The sequence below is a fragment of the Corvus brachyrhynchos genome, unplaced genomic scaffold (assembly GCF_000691975.1).
Source record: "Corvus brachyrhynchos isolate BGI_N302 unplaced genomic scaffold, ASM69197v1 scaffold142, whole genome shotgun sequence".
In the NCBI taxonomy this organism is placed as follows: domain Eukaryota; kingdom Metazoa; phylum Chordata; class Aves; order Passeriformes; family Corvidae; genus Corvus; species Corvus brachyrhynchos.
Window position 1 is genome coordinate 4560315 of NW_008237226.1, and position 16487 is coordinate 4576801.

General features: G+C 39.3%; 2 protein-coding genes across 4 annotated transcripts in view; one reads left to right on the forward strand and one right to left on the reverse strand.

Annotated features, from left to right (window-relative positions):
• The window catches only part of LOC103612359 (probable acyl-CoA dehydrogenase 6), an 81176-nt gene extending 71074 nt beyond the window's left edge, over positions 1 to 10102 (forward strand). For 2 of the 3 annotated variants that reach the window (XM_017729291.1, XM_017729293.1), the window contains 3 exons: positions 1958 to 2119; positions 2236 to 2386; positions 9275 to 10102. In XM_017729291.1, the coding sequence (XP_017584780.1) occupies positions 1958 to 2119; positions 2236 to 2386; positions 9275 to 9362 (401 nt within the window). In that variant the 3' untranslated portion in view covers positions 9363 to 10102. Of the gene's footprint in view, positions 1 to 1957; positions 2120 to 2235; positions 2387 to 2877; positions 4422 to 9274 lie in introns of those variants that run through there. The other variant, XM_017729292.1, reaches the window with a different exon arrangement.
• Positions 10103 to 10266: 164 nt separating this feature from the next.
• BET1 (Bet1 golgi vesicular membrane trafficking protein) lies at positions 10267 to 14206 on the reverse strand (the record flags this gene model as incomplete). The annotated part of the gene is made up of 3 exons (XM_017729176.1): positions 10267 to 11530; positions 12070 to 12126; positions 14069 to 14206. Coding segments are annotated over 3 exons (351 nt in total), but the record flags the coding sequence as incomplete, so codon positions are not given.
• Positions 14207 to 16487: the final 2281 nt, after the last annotated feature.

Below are 16487 nucleotides of genomic sequence, written 5' to 3' on the forward strand. Positions count from 1 at the left end.
ACAAGCCAAGCTGTGTGGTCTGACAGACCAACACAAGATTAATCTCTTGTCCTTATCCCTTCCACCTCCCTTCTGCTCTCCTAGCACTGGCAGGTACTGTTTAGTTTCCCACCCAGCAACTCAGACTTGGCTGTATTCTTCCCAGATTTCAGTCTAAGGGCAAGGAACAAGTGGTGCCTGTATACTCCTTGCTCTTTCTTTACATTTCTCAAGCTGGAGACCATAGACATACACAAGATTAATCTCTTGTCCTTATCCCTTCCACCTCCCTTCTGCTCTCCTAGCACTGGCAGGTACTGTTTAGTTTCCCACCCAGCAACTCAGACTTGGCTGTATTCTTCCCAGATTTCAGTCTAAGGGCAAGGAACAAGTGGTGCCTGTATACTCCTTGCTCTTTCTTTACATTTCTCAAGCTGGAGACCATAGACATACAAGTGAAAATGCTGTTGGTGTTAGACATGCTACAGTGTTGTGTGACATTGTCCTTTGGAAGAACAGTATTTCCATTCAAGAGATGTTCCTGAAAACAGAAATTTATTTTCCTGTCCAGAAGACTAGCATTTGGGTGACAGCATAGCGTGTCAACACAGAAGAAATGAGGACATTACTGTATATGCTTTTCTGAAAAATAAGCATTGAGGTTAGTTGTATTAGAAATAAAAAAAAAGAAAGAAAAGCTGATCACCTTATGGAATGTGGAGACATCATGTGAAAACTGCTGCTCTTTGGAAGTGATGGTAAATGATCTTGGCAGGGGGCAATTGGTGGGAGCAGAGTCTACACCGGAGAGCAGTACAGAGATGAAATCTAGATAGCAGTGATCTTGAAAACAAAGGAAAAAGGTACATGGGACCACACCAGGCTCCTGCAAGGAATTGTCATGTGAGTAACTGGCAGGTAGGAAAACAGATACCATAGTAGTCCAAGGCTTGGTTTTATTTTGCATTTCAGACTCAGTTTTGTGGTTTAGACTCTAAATGCAAATGGATGTGGATATGCATATTTTGAAAAGAGAAACTGTGACCCTTCTCATCAGATAGATTTGTAAAATCATTCCCTGCTACTCATCATAGTAACATGGGTCCACATTTGCCAAACAAAATTCTCCACATATTCTGCACCTGCTGTTACCCCAGCTACACTGCAAGAGACTGATAGCTTAGTCATTCACTTCAAGGCTGGTTTGCCTTGGAAAATAAACTTTTCCCTTTTTTTCTTGTTTAAAATGGGATATGCTTGTCAGTTTGCACAAAAAGAAGGTAGCAAACTACTACTTCTGCTTTAAAGCATCGTCTGCTGCCTCTCTCACCTGTTTTTCAGCAGTATCCTATTTTCATTCTATTTCCATTAGGAGAATTCTTTAATGTTTTTTAAAGTGGATGTGAATCTTTTCCTCTCTTTGCTGGGACCTGATCACAGAATGTAGATGTAATAAGCAGTCTGTCTGTGTTTCTTGATCTCAGCATAGGTTTCTGCCTTCTCCCTGAAGGCTTCCTTCAATTTACATTTCTACAGCATTCCTCACTGAGCACACTACACTGTCTGCCTTCAGATTTTTTTCCCAGGATTTTAACAAACCTTCAGGACACAGGTAGCATGGAAAGTAGGAGTTGCCACAAGCTTTTGCTAAGGCCCCAAATGGGACACTAAGCATAAAGTTTACCTCATCATGTTGGTGCTGCTTTCTATGACTCTCCCTCCTTCCAACCCACCTCCCTTCCCTCTCCTCCAGATTTTGGCAGTTTGGGGCTCAGGTAAGGTAGATGTTGTCAAGGTACAAGGAGGTATCAGACTTTTCTCAGAATTGAAGCTGTACCCCAAACGGAGTGTACAGAACAATTTGCTTTAAAAAACCTAATGTGTTGGTTGTACAATGTGAAAAAACCTTATTTTTTCAACAAGCGAAACAACAGATCTGGCTAAAATGATGTCTTGTTCTGTGCTTTGTTTCTTCAAGCCCTGACACCACTGGAAACTATAATACAAGAAACTATTGACTACACCCGCCAGCGGGAGGTGTTTGGCCAGCCTGTCCTGCACAACCAAACCGTGCACTTCCGCCTGGCCGAGCTGGCAACCGAGGTGGAGCTCCTGCGCTCACTGCTGCACCGTGCCGTGGGTGAGCGCCCACATCTGCTTCCCAGATGTGCTTCTCTTCATGCAAAGAACCTTGTCAGGCTAAAGGAACATGGGGAAGGGGTTGACTGCTTTTTTATCTCTTCTTTTTTTTATTAGCTCTCTATGTAGAAGGCAACGATGTGACAAAATTTGCTTCCATGGCTAAGCTAAAGGCAGGTCGTCTGACCCGTGAAGTGACTGATAGCTGTCTCCAGTTTTGGGGAGGAATGGGATTCACCAGTGAAGTTCTGGTGAGCAGGTTTTACAGGTAAGGGAGTGATGAAAATACAAAGTGGCTTTAAAGGAAATTTAGCCTCTTAAATGTCCTGTTAAATGATCACCTACTTGAAAAGAGCACCAGCTCCTCACCAGCGTGAATGGTCTTGTTCTGCTTCGTGGCGTGTCACTGAAGTGCGTTATGGATACAACGACACCCAGTGCAATTAACCTTGGGGAGACATGTGTCAGTACTTACTATTCTTTTGCCAAGTCTTTGCTTTGCATTACAGTTGTGAAGTTTGAACTACCCACAGGTTAGCTTAAATGTCAAATGAAAGAAGAAAACTCAGTATTTTCCCTGAGGGTCCTCTGGTATCTGCCACAGAGTAGAAAAAAGAGGGAAAAAAGGGAGAGCTACCAACCAGTGACTTTTTTTTCTCTTTGCTTTTTGTTTGCTTGTAATCTTGATTACAATAACAGAACTAAAACCAGAAGCTTTCTTCTAAAATGAATGAAAATCATCTTTATCTTTTTCCCCAGATATGTGTGAAACTGGAGTTCCTCACTTGGCTTCTGCAGTAGTCTTTTCTGACAGCAGTCTCCACCCACTTAGTCACACTAGATACCATGTGAGATATATGAGAGATGTAATTGTTTCCAGCAAGTTGTTAGATCATTTAAATGGTACAGAGGCCTTTTTGAAAATTAATTGAAGTATCTTCAAGTTTTAGTCTATATCTACTTAGAGCAAAGTTCTCCCTAAGCAAACAGCTTTCTTGGTATCTGGCCCTAGTGTCTTATATTCTGTAAAAGGACCAAAATTGACCTTGCATTCTCTTGCCAGTAACAGCTTTTTGTTCAGCCCTTACATAGACAATACCTAATCCAAAGTTAGCCAAATAAGTGGTTCAGTTAGTTGAAGGTTTTGGTAAATGTGTCTATATAAACTGAGAGCAGAACACTTGAGAAAATCTGCAAAAAGCTTGTTTCTTCTTAGGTAGGTTACTTTTTCTGTTTTTAATAGCATTTTACGAACAAGAATGCTGTTGTGGTAAGTCAGAGAGATCCTCAGTGTTTTCTGACAAGTGGATTTCTAAATTTTCTTACAAAGGTACAGACTGCTTTATGATGGTGGTTTTAAGCCAGCTGTCAATATGATGGTTTTTCTTAGTTACTTTTTTCACAGCCTTATTTTAACAACTAATGGTCACGGATGATGGAGACATTAAGAGCACAGTAGGCAATCTGAATAAAATGAATCCCTGTCTTGAAGGACTTACTGTAAATGTCGTAGTCTGTACAGATTAATGTGTACCTGCTTTTACATAGCTTTAAGATTTCCTAGCCCAGTATAGTGATGTTAACTGTGAGCAGGGCTTTTGTGTGTGGATTCCAGAGCGGTTTCCAAGTATACCAGCACAGTGACATTTTTCCTGAGAAGACATCCAGAGTGTTTCCTCTTGGCGTACAAAGTCAGCTGGCTAAAGAAATATATCTTTCCATCTCTAAAACAAACATCGTTCTAAATGAGGCTAAAGGCAGTGTGATATTTATACTCTGAAATTTTCTATGAATCAGTAAAATTCCATCATTGAGTAACCAAAGGTCCAGGAAGGGACAAGGAGAGTTTTACCTAATAAAATACCTACACGTTCAAGTCAGAATCTTGTTAATCTGTAACAAGCAAAGCAGCAACTTCCCTAAAGCCGTTCTTTTTAGTACAGCAGTCTGAGTAACCATTCACGTCACTGTGATGTTTGTCCAGTAGCAGCAGTGTAATTGCACAGCAGGCCATCTAGTCCTAGTGTACAAACATTTTTGTAGCATAATCTTTACGAAGTTCCCAAAGAAATGTTGCTTAGTCTTCGACAGATCAGGCTGTTACTCACTCCTCAAAGAACACGCAGCACAATGTATGCTTAGTGCATGAAGTCTCTGAATTTTAGTTATTAGTGTCAGAAGTAAACAGAAACAGCACAAAACTGTTTGCCAAGTTACTTTATTCATATCTGTCATTGAATCATTAACATTTTAAACTTTGTAGAACAACTGGCATTTCTTAAGTGCCTAATCTCTAGAAGGCATGAAGAGAGCTGCTTCACCATGTAGGTGCCTAGACTGGGTTGATTTTATATATGTAAATGTCTCATTTTCAGTTGTACAGATTCTAATAAGGAAAATAGGTTTTAAAAAAAAAGTTTAGAGCCCAAATATCAAAAGGTTTCATAGAAAAATACAAGCCAATATAAAACCCATAAAGAATGGACTTTCCAGTCTGTACCCTAAAAGCAGCATTCTGGAGAAGGAGAGCACTAACCTGGAGTCATGCTTGTTTATTTTTCTCTGTCTGAAAGGTTTTAAAGACATCATGAGTTGGCAAAAATGAATTATTGAACAAACCCATAAGCTATATGAAAAACCCTGTTTATAAGAGATCAGGGGAAAGAAACCTTTTAGTATCAAGTTTACTGCAATTTTTCAGATTTCATGAGTTTTAAAAAATTTCAGGTAGTGGTCCATATATTTTAATAGTAATTATGTACACTTCAATTGTTATAGGAAGAACTTACGTGGTCTTCTTAAAAGAGTTTGGGTTTTTTACTTGATTGTTACTAACTGCTAAACACCACATCTAACTGCTTCCAGTTCTTACAAATTTTACTCTTGTGGGCTGTGATGGGGAGAATGCTATCACTTCTTTACTCACTGCATTGTGAAAGACTCCAGAAAGCAGTAGTGAATAATACTGACTACTCATGTGAAATAGAAGTGTAAGTAGCATTGCAAATGCACAGCTGCAGAAGAAACTCATTTTCATTTTTCTCCTCAACCGTTGTGTAGTTATTGCAATATGAAGGTCTATCTGTAATTTAAGATAGTTAAAGAGCAAACTTCTGTATAGTTTTAAGTGGATTATTTTTACAAGTAATGTATTCCCATCTAGATTTTTTTCCTTCACGTATTTTAAAAGTCAGTTCAAATACTTTATTCCGTTTCATTCTTTATTTCATTGTTTATAGTCTTTCATTCTTTACAAAGCATGTCTAAACTTGAGTGAGTCTAGACAATTGGGGGATTTTAATCAGTTTTTTCTATTATAGAAATTTATGGTTGTACCAAACAAAATGAAACCTATCCATTTCTGCTGACAAAAACCAATTTGTTTTGAGGTCTGTAGCTAACTGCTGAGACAACACTTAATATTAATTCCTGTCATCTGTGAAACGAAATCTGCAGTTTCCTCATTTTTCTGCAGAGGCTTTGAGACAGATGCCTGTCTACCAGTTTGTTTGACTTTTATGAGTATCTTGAGAAGGAGTTTAGCAGCACATGACATCGACATCTACCTTTAAGACAGCAAATCAAAGCAGGTAACTGTATAGTGGCGATTTTAATGTAGAGCTATGCCCCAGAGCAGCAGAGGTGATGTCCACGGCCTCAGCTCGACCTTCAGAATGTCCCTGAGGAGAAAGGGACAGGGTCATGGGAACTGGCAGGAACAGCTGTGGGCAGTGCCAGCCTGGTCAGAGGCCTGCTGCACTGAGTGGCACCAGCTCGAACTCCTCTCCTAGAACAAAGCCTCCTTCAGATTCTGCTTAATTTGGGCAGCCTATAGGCAATCTAGCTGAGTCTGAAGATGGAAGAAGTCACAAAATATTAGGCTTGAGTGTTCATCAGTACATTTTTTGGAGAAAATTCCTGCCAGGAATGAAACCTTACAATAGTTAAAATCTAAAAATCATTAGTCAAGGAAAAAAGGGCAAAGGTTTTGTAATCAAGTGCAATTTTTGCTGAAAAGAAGCAGTTCTGGCTTGGGAAGCAGTGCTACTCTGAGCCACACAAACTTTGGTAAGAATTTACCAATGGCCTTCTAACCAGGGAAGCAGAGAGCAGCATCTCTGAGGGACCACTGCCATGAAGCCAGGCTGTTAGGGGAAACCAGGGCTTAAGTCACCAAAACTCACTTTCTTCCCCATGTCTGACCAGCACTGATCACTGCCAGAAAAGGGAAAGAAAATTACTTATTTTTGCAGGAGTTTGAAGTTTGGTGATGACACCTGCATCAAAGATCATGTAGCAGGCTCCACTCAGGGTGTTTGGGAACAGAAAGGGCTTGTTCAGTTCAATGCCATATGGTTTTCCAGAGGAAAATGTACTGTAGAGCAGCTCCCAGAGCAGGCCCAGCTTCTCAGCTGCACGTAATAAATGGTACTGGAAGGCACAACTGCAAACACAATCACATTTTACCAGCTTGAAGCTACAGACAGATTTAGTGTGCCATGAGCTGCAACCTCAACACCTACATAGCACACTACAAGATCTGAAAGTTTCCTTGTGCTGTGAACAGGTACCTGTCCCTGCTTTATGGCTAGGGAGATTGCACATATGGGAGAGCTCAGCCAGCAATAAGGACCAGCCCTGATTTTCAGGAATACTAGCACCAAAAGTTTTAGGGGCAGGGTAAGAGACATGGCTTAGCTTGTGCAAAACAAGGTCCAAATGGTGCTCAGGGTGCAGAGGTGTCAACACCAGCCAAGAGAGGAATGCTAAGATGCAGACTATTTTGGATTACACTACTCAGAAACACATTCAGGCTGTAAATTAGAGGTCTCTTAATCATTAGAACAACTTTGTTGTCTGATAGCCTTCAAATTAGGGTAGTCCAAGATTAAAGGGAGCTTGTTTTTTCTCCTTCAAGCAGTGCTTGACACATTTCTGAAAGCTGTATGACATGGTTCCTATGGAGATGGGAAACATGATTTGACAACATGGACTTTTTTTGTTCCTGTTGCTATGTAACCAGAAGTTATTGATAACCTGGGTTGAGTTTGGTTGGTGGGAATTGGCTCCTCACCCTCCCTCCTACGTGAAGTTTTTTAACTTGCTATTGAAGGAATTTTTGCTTTTATTCATCAAAAAGTGGATTAATTTTTACCCTTTACACCTTTTGATTTGGTTGAGTAGTCTTATAATTTACAGTCAATATTTCAGACACATGGAATTTCCCAAATGTAAGGGAACTCTTTGCAAGGAGGGTTTTAGAAGGACAGAACACAATAGTTGGATTTCTCTCCTTCCTCAGTTTAACTCCCCCTCTCTACAGAAAACAGCATTCAACAACACTCAACAAGTAGCTAAAGGTTTGGTCCCTCAAAATGACACCTTTACAAACTGCCTGGTGTGTTGCAGGCTAGTTCCTCATGGTCTTTGGTCATGGTGAAACCACCACTGGTTGGTGCTCACCTCAGCAAGGCTGCAGGTAGTTCAGAATGTGCTGCTCTGTCATGAGGCAGGAAAAAGGTGATGCAGAGATTAAAAGCAAAATGTTACTATGCCAGATCAAAAGCCTTTACAGCAGTAGCCTAACAATGTCCCTTACAAAAGCAATTAAATTATAGTATTTATATACATAGAAACATTTATGTGCTGTATTAATAATGCATTCTGGATAATAAATTATCAAATAAATAATAATTTATCAATTATCATAATAAAATGATATAAATTATCAAACCATACGCATACATTAAAAAACTGATATGCAAGTTTACTTTACTATGTCCTCTTCCCCAGCTTCCTTACAGAGTTTCTGGCAGGATAGTTAATCCCATGGTTCTGTTTTCTTAGGATGAAAGCAAGTTTCTTTCCCAGAATAGGGCTGGCTAGATTAAAATCATTTGAGTCTTTTGTCATCTTAATCCGCTTAAATTAGGGGAAACCTTCTGTCCTGTGTCCCCAGAGGAGAGATCAGCATTAGTCACCTGGCTGTAGATTCTGTAAGAACTATTCCTTATCTCACCCATAGAGACAAAAATATAATTGTCAGCAAATTCATAAAGATACACACAAGCACAAAACATACGAAAGGTGTTCTGGTTTTTTGAGATGTGTCTTTGTATGTGACAGCCTGACTTGTCTGTCACACACACCACCAAAGCCAGATCTCCCCACTGCCTATTTAAAACTTCATATAAACAAGCCCCATGTGTCCAGGACTCCTGCTGCAGAGGATTTCTATTGACATCACAGAGGAGTTCTGAGGATTAGTTACTTGCTGTTGCTACAGTGAAGATGCCAAATGCTGAGCATTGGCAGGGACTTTCTGCAGCTTGATAAAGCAGACAGCACTGCAGCAGTAAGAAGCAACCTACCACTGTTCCAGGTCTGCTGCCTTCAGCAAGGCCCATAGGAAGGTGGGGAATCTTCAGCTACTAAGTAGAGATAGTTTAGAAGAATTGTTCTGGTAGTTTTATTGGTGGTGGCTTTTTCTTCTCCCCAAAGGAGGGAAGAAATTTGTGAGTAAAATTGCTCAAGGCTGCAGTAGTTTGCACTCTGGCTAGCACAGGGAACTTAGGCAGTATGTTTGGGATGACTTAGTGATGGTAATGGCAGGTTTTAAACGAGTGTGATCAGAAATATCAAATCAAGAGTAAATATTCTTGAAGCAGCCATTCATTTTTAAAGCACAGAAGCTTTATAGACTATATAAAACTATACCAGAATACTATACAACACTACTATCTAATACTAATAAGGCTTTTACCAGATCTTACATAGCCATTAGGGAAACCAGGATTGGTTAGAAAACCTGAATGGAAATTGTACCCTTTCTGTACAATTCTCCAGTAATTCACGTGCTGGTTGACTCTTCTACCACAGTTAAGCAAATTTAAGCGCCGCAACGCTTTTTGCTGCTGGCCCTGGAAAAGCTCCCTCCCCTCTTACAGGTCAGCTGCAGGCTTAGGCACCTACAGGTTTGGAACAGGACCAGCGGGGGTGTTGTGGGAAGCATCACAGAGCACCTGCCCAGGAACCAGTGGATGAGGTGTTCTGCAGTCATCTGGCATTTGCATGCAATGTGTAAGCAATTCTGAGCAAGCTGTCCACCATCAGAACAGCATGCAAATGTTTAAATCTATCCTTTATATTTCTGCAGAGACTTAAGATTGGTGTCAATAGGAGGTGGCACAGACGAAACCATGCTTTCCATCATATGCAAATACATGGAAATACTTCCAAGATAGTGATGCATCTCCACTCTTCCTTGAAAATTAAGAAAGCAAGAGCATGACTGGTGCTGCACACTGAAGGTGACAAGCAGCCAGTACGCTTCAAGTGGAAAATCGATCAGTAATTTTGCCATCAAAATGCACATCAAGGTCTTTCACCATTACCATTCTGTGTTCTCCAGTGTCAAATTTTTGTTGATATGAAGCACTCTGAAACCTTGCAGCCTCCTGCATCCCATTTTTTCAGTAGGTTACTTAAGTTTTCTAATGACCCATGCTAAGCACACAGAAAAAAAATGTGTTCTTTATCAAGCTTTATCTACACTTTAGAGCATCTAAACTGACAATTAAGAAACAGAACTTCCATATGAACAAAGCTATGTAGCTTAATCTAATTTCAGTATAGCTTTGCTTTCAAGATCAACAATTATGGCACAAATGATTCTCTGCCAGAATCAAACCCTAGAACAGTACCTTTCCTCTCAATTACAGGTACCTTCCCTATCTTTCCCTCTTAGCAAGCAATCATCAAAATAAGCTCTGTCATCTTTGCCAAATCCATATCAATTTGTACTACACTCTGTCATGGATTTTTGGTGATTGTAGTGGTGTTAGATTTTTATTTGCAGAATTCTACAAACAGCTGTTTAAATGTATCTGAAGCTTTCAGAGGCCTGAACTTCAACAGCAGTGTACCATGTTTTGTGCATAACTGTTAAAGAAAAATATTAAAAATAAACATGTTAATATGAAAACTGTGTGGTAAACTCTTCCTAAAACAGCCATTTAAGCTGGAAGAGGCAGCCTGTATTATTGACTATAAAAATAAAAATTGCCCCTTAAATACAGCACCGTTTCCAAACAAATACACTGCTATTCTACAGTAGAAAAAAATGTATATAAACAACACTAGCTAGGATAATACTACAGGACACTTTATTTGTAAGTTCATAATTGGTTATTAATGGCAACACATTATACAGTATTTCTAGAAAAGTTTTCCAAAATTGTAGATACAATTTCAATATCTAGGAAACTTAATTTTTTTTGAATGTTAAACTCAGCAATGTAATAGCCTCAATGATTAGAAACTACTTGGTGAGCCAAAACTAAGTCTTCAAAATAAAGTACCTTACTGTGACTGCACTTCCAACAAATGCATCATAATATACTTTAATATAAAATTCAAAATATCTGCCATTGTATTTCAGACATCATGCACTGTAGATTTAGAGACTATCACTAACTGAAAAGCAAACATACTAATGGTAAAAGTCCAAGTGATTCAATGGAATCATTAAGTTTTAAATACTTTAAATATAAAGAAAACATTTGTACTGTGTCCATATTGGTTGGTCCCAATGATGAAAGGCATTTGCTTAAAAGAGCAGATGTGTAAACATGATCTGTCACATTTAAATTAAAAAATAAAAATCCAGTTTTAAGTAACTTCTCCTCAGAACATGTAGTTTAAGCTACTTAAACAGTATCAGATCTAACCACAAAAGTAATTTTTGGGGGTACCACTATTACACTTGTTAGCTTCAGGCCAGCCTTTTAAAAATCCACAGGCAAGACCTAGTTAGAAAGATCCACATATTCTTCATGTCTTTGCAACCTAGGAAATTACTATATGCCTGAAACTGGAGCTCTAATTTAGAGCATGGTCCAGAATGAAAAGCAGAATGAAAAATAAAGCCTCGAAATTTTGCAATTACTTTATATTCAAATAACCATTGTTCTTTGAATTTTTTCAATCAATTCTAAAAACTATTTTCCCCCTAAAAAAAAATCTATCATGCTATGCTAGCAGTTTCTGCATATTTACAAATTATCCCCCCAAAACAGGGGATGATGGAAAAATTCTGATACATTAAGAAAACGATATATAATTTCGCATTAATTGTTAATGCAATTTACAACAATTTCACTGTGTTTTACCAACAGAATGTGCCACTTTAGATCAATGTCTTCATTAACTAAGGCTACAGCTGAAATTACACAATGTAAACCAGAGGTAACATGCATCACCTCAGTTTAATTATCCAGTATATTACAAAAAAAACAAATAATGAAAAGAGCATCATGTAGCATAATAGCTTTGTCTGGCTTCCTCTGGAGAGTGTTCTTAGTCTGCCCATAGTTGCACCTAGAAGTCCACCCGTAGAGTCAAAATCATTCTCCTACATTTAAAAAAAAACAAACAAGCAAACAAAACAACAAAAAAATGTCACTCTGAGAAAAGAAATACCCTTACAGCCTACTAAGTGTAGTTTTCCCTGTTTTTTCAAAATTTCCAAAACTAAAATTATTTTAGAGGCAAAAATTATCCAAGAAAAACTTTCACAGTTTTTTTTTCCATATTTTTTTTCCACAGTTTTTTTCACAGTTTATCCAGTGCTATTTTTACCCCAAGCCAAAGCAAAGCGTAAGCAAAAAAGGCATTTGCCTTTTTAATGATACTATACATTTGCTAATTGAAAACCAATACTCATATCTGAAGCATGAAGATCTTGGTTGTGTCTTAAAAGTAATGTATTTGCACACCTTATCTTTTTGAACAGAAATACTGATACTGTTGACAAATTAGTCACATATTACAGTCAACAATAAGCTGTCAACATTTTAATACAAATGTTCACACTAAAAGACAGGATGCTTTACATTATTAACTTCTTAATTCTGACTCATATTTAAAGGAAGCTAGATATTCAACACTTACCATTTCTGATAACATTTTATTCTGGTTTTTAACTTCTGTTCCAATTTCAATGGAAAGCTATGAAAAAAAAACCCAAACAAAATAAAACAAGAAGTATTAAATATGAGTAATCAGTTATACATACATTAGAGAACCCAGCTGAAAATACATGACATGACTAGCATTTCCCCAGTGAAAGCAATACCTGATATTTTCAAGAAACAAAATAACATGCACAGTGTTCTATCAATAACCCTTAAGGAAATAAAGATTTTTCATCTGACTAGATGAATCTCAAGAGTCAGAGAAAGTACTCAGTGCTCCTCTTCCCCTTTTCCAGATAATCTCTTACTTGAATTATTGCATGGACTTTTAAAAACTCAAGATCTAGTCAAGTCTGGAGTATCAACTACCCATTTCCTGGAACAACTGTTAAAATTGCTGGCACACAGCAGAGAGAACCACAAGCATTGGTTTGACTCAGTGTTGCTGGAGTTGACACTTGTAACCAGCGAACACGTCTCTTTTGACAAGCTGCTGCTGTGCTATAAATGGGACTTTCTTCAGCGAACTTGTGTAGCCCTTCTCTACTTTGTGTCCCAGAACAGAAGGGTGCTGCAGGACAAGGAGGAAAGCTGCACAGGCCAGGGACAGGCAGTCCTGAGACAGTGACCAGGGCCAGCAACAGCCCAGGCAGCAGCCTGAGACAGGTCTCAGGTGAAGCCAGAAAGTGAAGTCAGGTTAGGGTTGGAACCAGGGAGGTATGAGACCAGACACAGCTGGAGCTGCAACACAGCTGCAGCACCGCAAAGGTGGGAGCCAGCCAGAAGAGCCTTGGCTTAAAGCAGCTCTGGAGGTAAACGGGAGAACTGGCACTGAGCCTGACTCTTAGCAGCTTTTCCTCTGACATCAGCACACTGGCCTTGAACAACCTGCTCAACTCCTAGGATGGAGGGAAATGCACTCCATGCCCCCATACTTTGGATTAGCCAAAACCCATTTGTTTACACATGTCACAACTTGAATCTCATTATCTCACACTGGTGCATTTCAATCAAGAGTGAAACTGATTTTACATGAGGCTTCTTGGAAGGTTAGGGGAAGGCTACTCCATATACAAAGATTATCACATTGCACTAAAAGATGCAACTACAGAAAGAGCTCCTTGGGGCACTATGAACTGCACTGTTGACATATACAGATTTTGAAACATAACATACCACTGGAGGAGACAAGAAATGAAATTTGATAACAAAGGTCAAAGCTTTTTTTTTACTCCCTTGTTTTAAATTCTTATTCTAAACTTGTTTAATTCCTCTTTGAGACTAAACCAATTTTAATCAACAGTATTAGCAGTAAGACTTCAAGTCAGTTCAGGCCTAAAAATTCACTGGAATGTACTTTATAAAACTTTAAGCTTTTAAGAACAAGAAACACACACAACTTTAATCTCAGAGCTGACTTTCAGTCAGACTTGTTTGAAAGAAGTCCTAAATCTCTGAAAGGAATTGGAATCATCAGAACACCAAATTTCTCCTTCAGAGGACATTAGCATGCTATTTCTAAGAGCTGTTTTCACATTACATTTTTTTTTTTGACCGCAACTCCCATTCCCTGTTCCTGTGCACCACTGAGGGGTAGGAAGTAGAGAAAATTGGGAGTGAAGTTGAGTCCAGTAGAAAGGGAAGGGTAGTGGCAAGGTGTTTTAAGACTTTATTTCTCATTACCCCACGGATTTGACTGTCAATAAATTAATTTCCATAAGTCAAGTCTGTTTTGCCCACAATGGTAATTGGTGAGCGATCTCTCCCTGCCCTTGATACATGAACCTTTAATCATACTTGTTCCTCCCTCATCCTTCCACCTGAGGAGTGATAAAGCAGTTTTGGTGGTCACTTGGCATCCAAACAGGTTAACACATCGCAGTTCTAAATTTCTGTTTTAAACTATTCTACTGCTTCCCTTATTCAGGTAATTGGATTCAATGAATGTGACGATACCACTGTAGTTAAATACGTACCGATTTAATGGCACTGACTTTCGTACGCAGACTCTCTGTTAACCTGTCATTCTCTTCTTCATAAACACTGTAACCACTGTTGGTATAGCCATAGCTCCCTGCAGCTGCTGCATCACCTGTAAACACAACAATCAGTAGTCAGAGACAGAAGACACACTGGAGCAAGTGTTCTGCATGTTCCTGGAACAGGGACTCAATCTTTTTCCAAATGCAGAAGTTACCCTTCAATATGCAAATAAAAGAAGAGAAACTGAGGAATGGCTGTAATTTTTTTCCCTTGATAATGTTTTCAGATGAGTGCTATGGAAATCAATCCAGGCATTACATGGAGATGGGAATGAAGCACTGAGGCCATTACACATGGTAAACCAAACTGAAAATAGGAAAGACCATTCTCTAACAAAGACAAATATCACTCGATCACACATTTAAAGGAGAAACTATACCATGATCCTCCCATGAGTTTCTTTACAAACAAGACCTTAGAGCAAAAGTCAGGCCTCTGAGCAGAGCACTGCTGTTTCAGTCACCATTCCACAGTTCTATTCTCACTCCTGCCTGTGTTTTTTGGGTGATGGAGCTTCAGGACTGTCATCCAGACAACTGAGTCAGCACAGTATGCAAGGCAGAAGCGAATGAAAGCTGCTCAGCCCCACACCTTCACTTCCTCCAACTTCTAATAAACATCTCCTACAGACAGCAGCTGGACAGCAGCATGGGTAGAGGAGAATTAAAGTCATGTCCAGTTGAGACAAAAATCAGTCATAGACCTCAAATCTAAGAACTGAAAACAATGCAGAGATCAAGACTTAGAAAGGCAACCAGAAAAGAACTACTATAAGCTTTATGATAAAGACCCCACTAGATTAATTCAACTAATAATGCAGTTATAACATTAAAAAATATTTTTCAAATATATATAAATATTTTTTTGCCTAGTCACAATGGAACACTTAAATTGAATGCCTTTTAAATACACTTTAAAGATTTTTGTGTTTAGGTAGATTTTTTCTTTTTGAGGCAAAAGGAGAGAAGAGACACCAACCATATTCACGTTGGGAGCTCCATCTCAGAAAGCTTCATTGTGTGCTTGGCATACATAATATTAATATTTTAAAATAGAGCATTACAATGCTATTTTGATGATATAATTTTGTATTTACCCATTAAACCATTCTTTAGATCTAATAATGAAGATTTTTTCATTTGTATGTTAAGCTAATGACAGATCTTCAACAAGACCGAATTACAGAATCTTCTGAGTTAGAAGGGACCCACAAGGATCATCCAAGTCCAGCTCCTGGCTCTGTGCAGGACCATTTCCAAGAGTCACACCATGTGGCTGACAGTGTTTGCTTCTTGAACTCTGCCAGGCTTGGTGCTGTGACCACTTCCCTGGGGAGCCTGTTCCAGAGCCCAACCACCCTGTGGGTGATGAACCTTTTACTGATACCCAACCTAAACCTCCCCTGCTACAGCTTCAGGCCACTCCCTTGGGTTCTGTCACTGGTCACCACAGAGAAGAGATCAGTGCCTGCCCCTCCTCTTCCCCTCACAAGGAAGTTGTAGACTGCAATGAAATGTATGTTTTTATTTCATCCCAGTGAGTCGAGAAGCCTTTTCTACCCTGACCTAAATTAAAAGTACCAATGCCTAACACAGAAATGTGACTAAAATGTTGTAATTTAGAGAGTCAGGGTTGTTCTCACTGTGTCTGATTTTACAAGTGCATCTAACTACAGTGCTTCCTACCAAGTGACCCATGATTTTGATTATGTTTGTAAGTTAATATACCATACAGCTTCATGCCAAAACACTGAAACTGGGTCTCTTAAATGGACTGTGACAATGCAGACATGAACAAGTGCCCCAAAGCTTTTCAACAGCACAGCTGCTGCTTTTCACGTCATAGGAAGCACAAGGAAGAAGCCTGGCTACAACTATTCATGGGAAACACAGAAACTTCAGCGTGGCAGTTCTACGGGCTCTCCTGCAACACTGCTCATTGCCATGTAACAGGGACATGACCAAACATAATTGCAGGCTAAGAGAGAGGTACCAGGTAGCTGGTGACAACTGCAGAGGTGCTGGTACCCAGTTTCTATTTCCAACTTATCAAATAAAAAATAGTTCTGAAGTGACGGCTGAAATGCGAAGGTAAAGCAGAATATTTTACTGCAGCTGGTAACAGACGTTTGAGCTTTCTGCTTAGCCTTCCAGAAAATTTTTTTAAAAAGCAGTTTCAGGATGATGCTTAAGGCATTGTTTGCCAGAGACAGCCTAGAAGCAAGCATGCTCTTTCTTCAGAACTCCTGCATAAACATCCATTACCTCTTCAGAAACACCACACTGAGCTGGGTGGCCTCCACTCCAGCCTCTCTCAGCTCACACCCAAGAGCAAGCTGTCAGTCTGACAAAG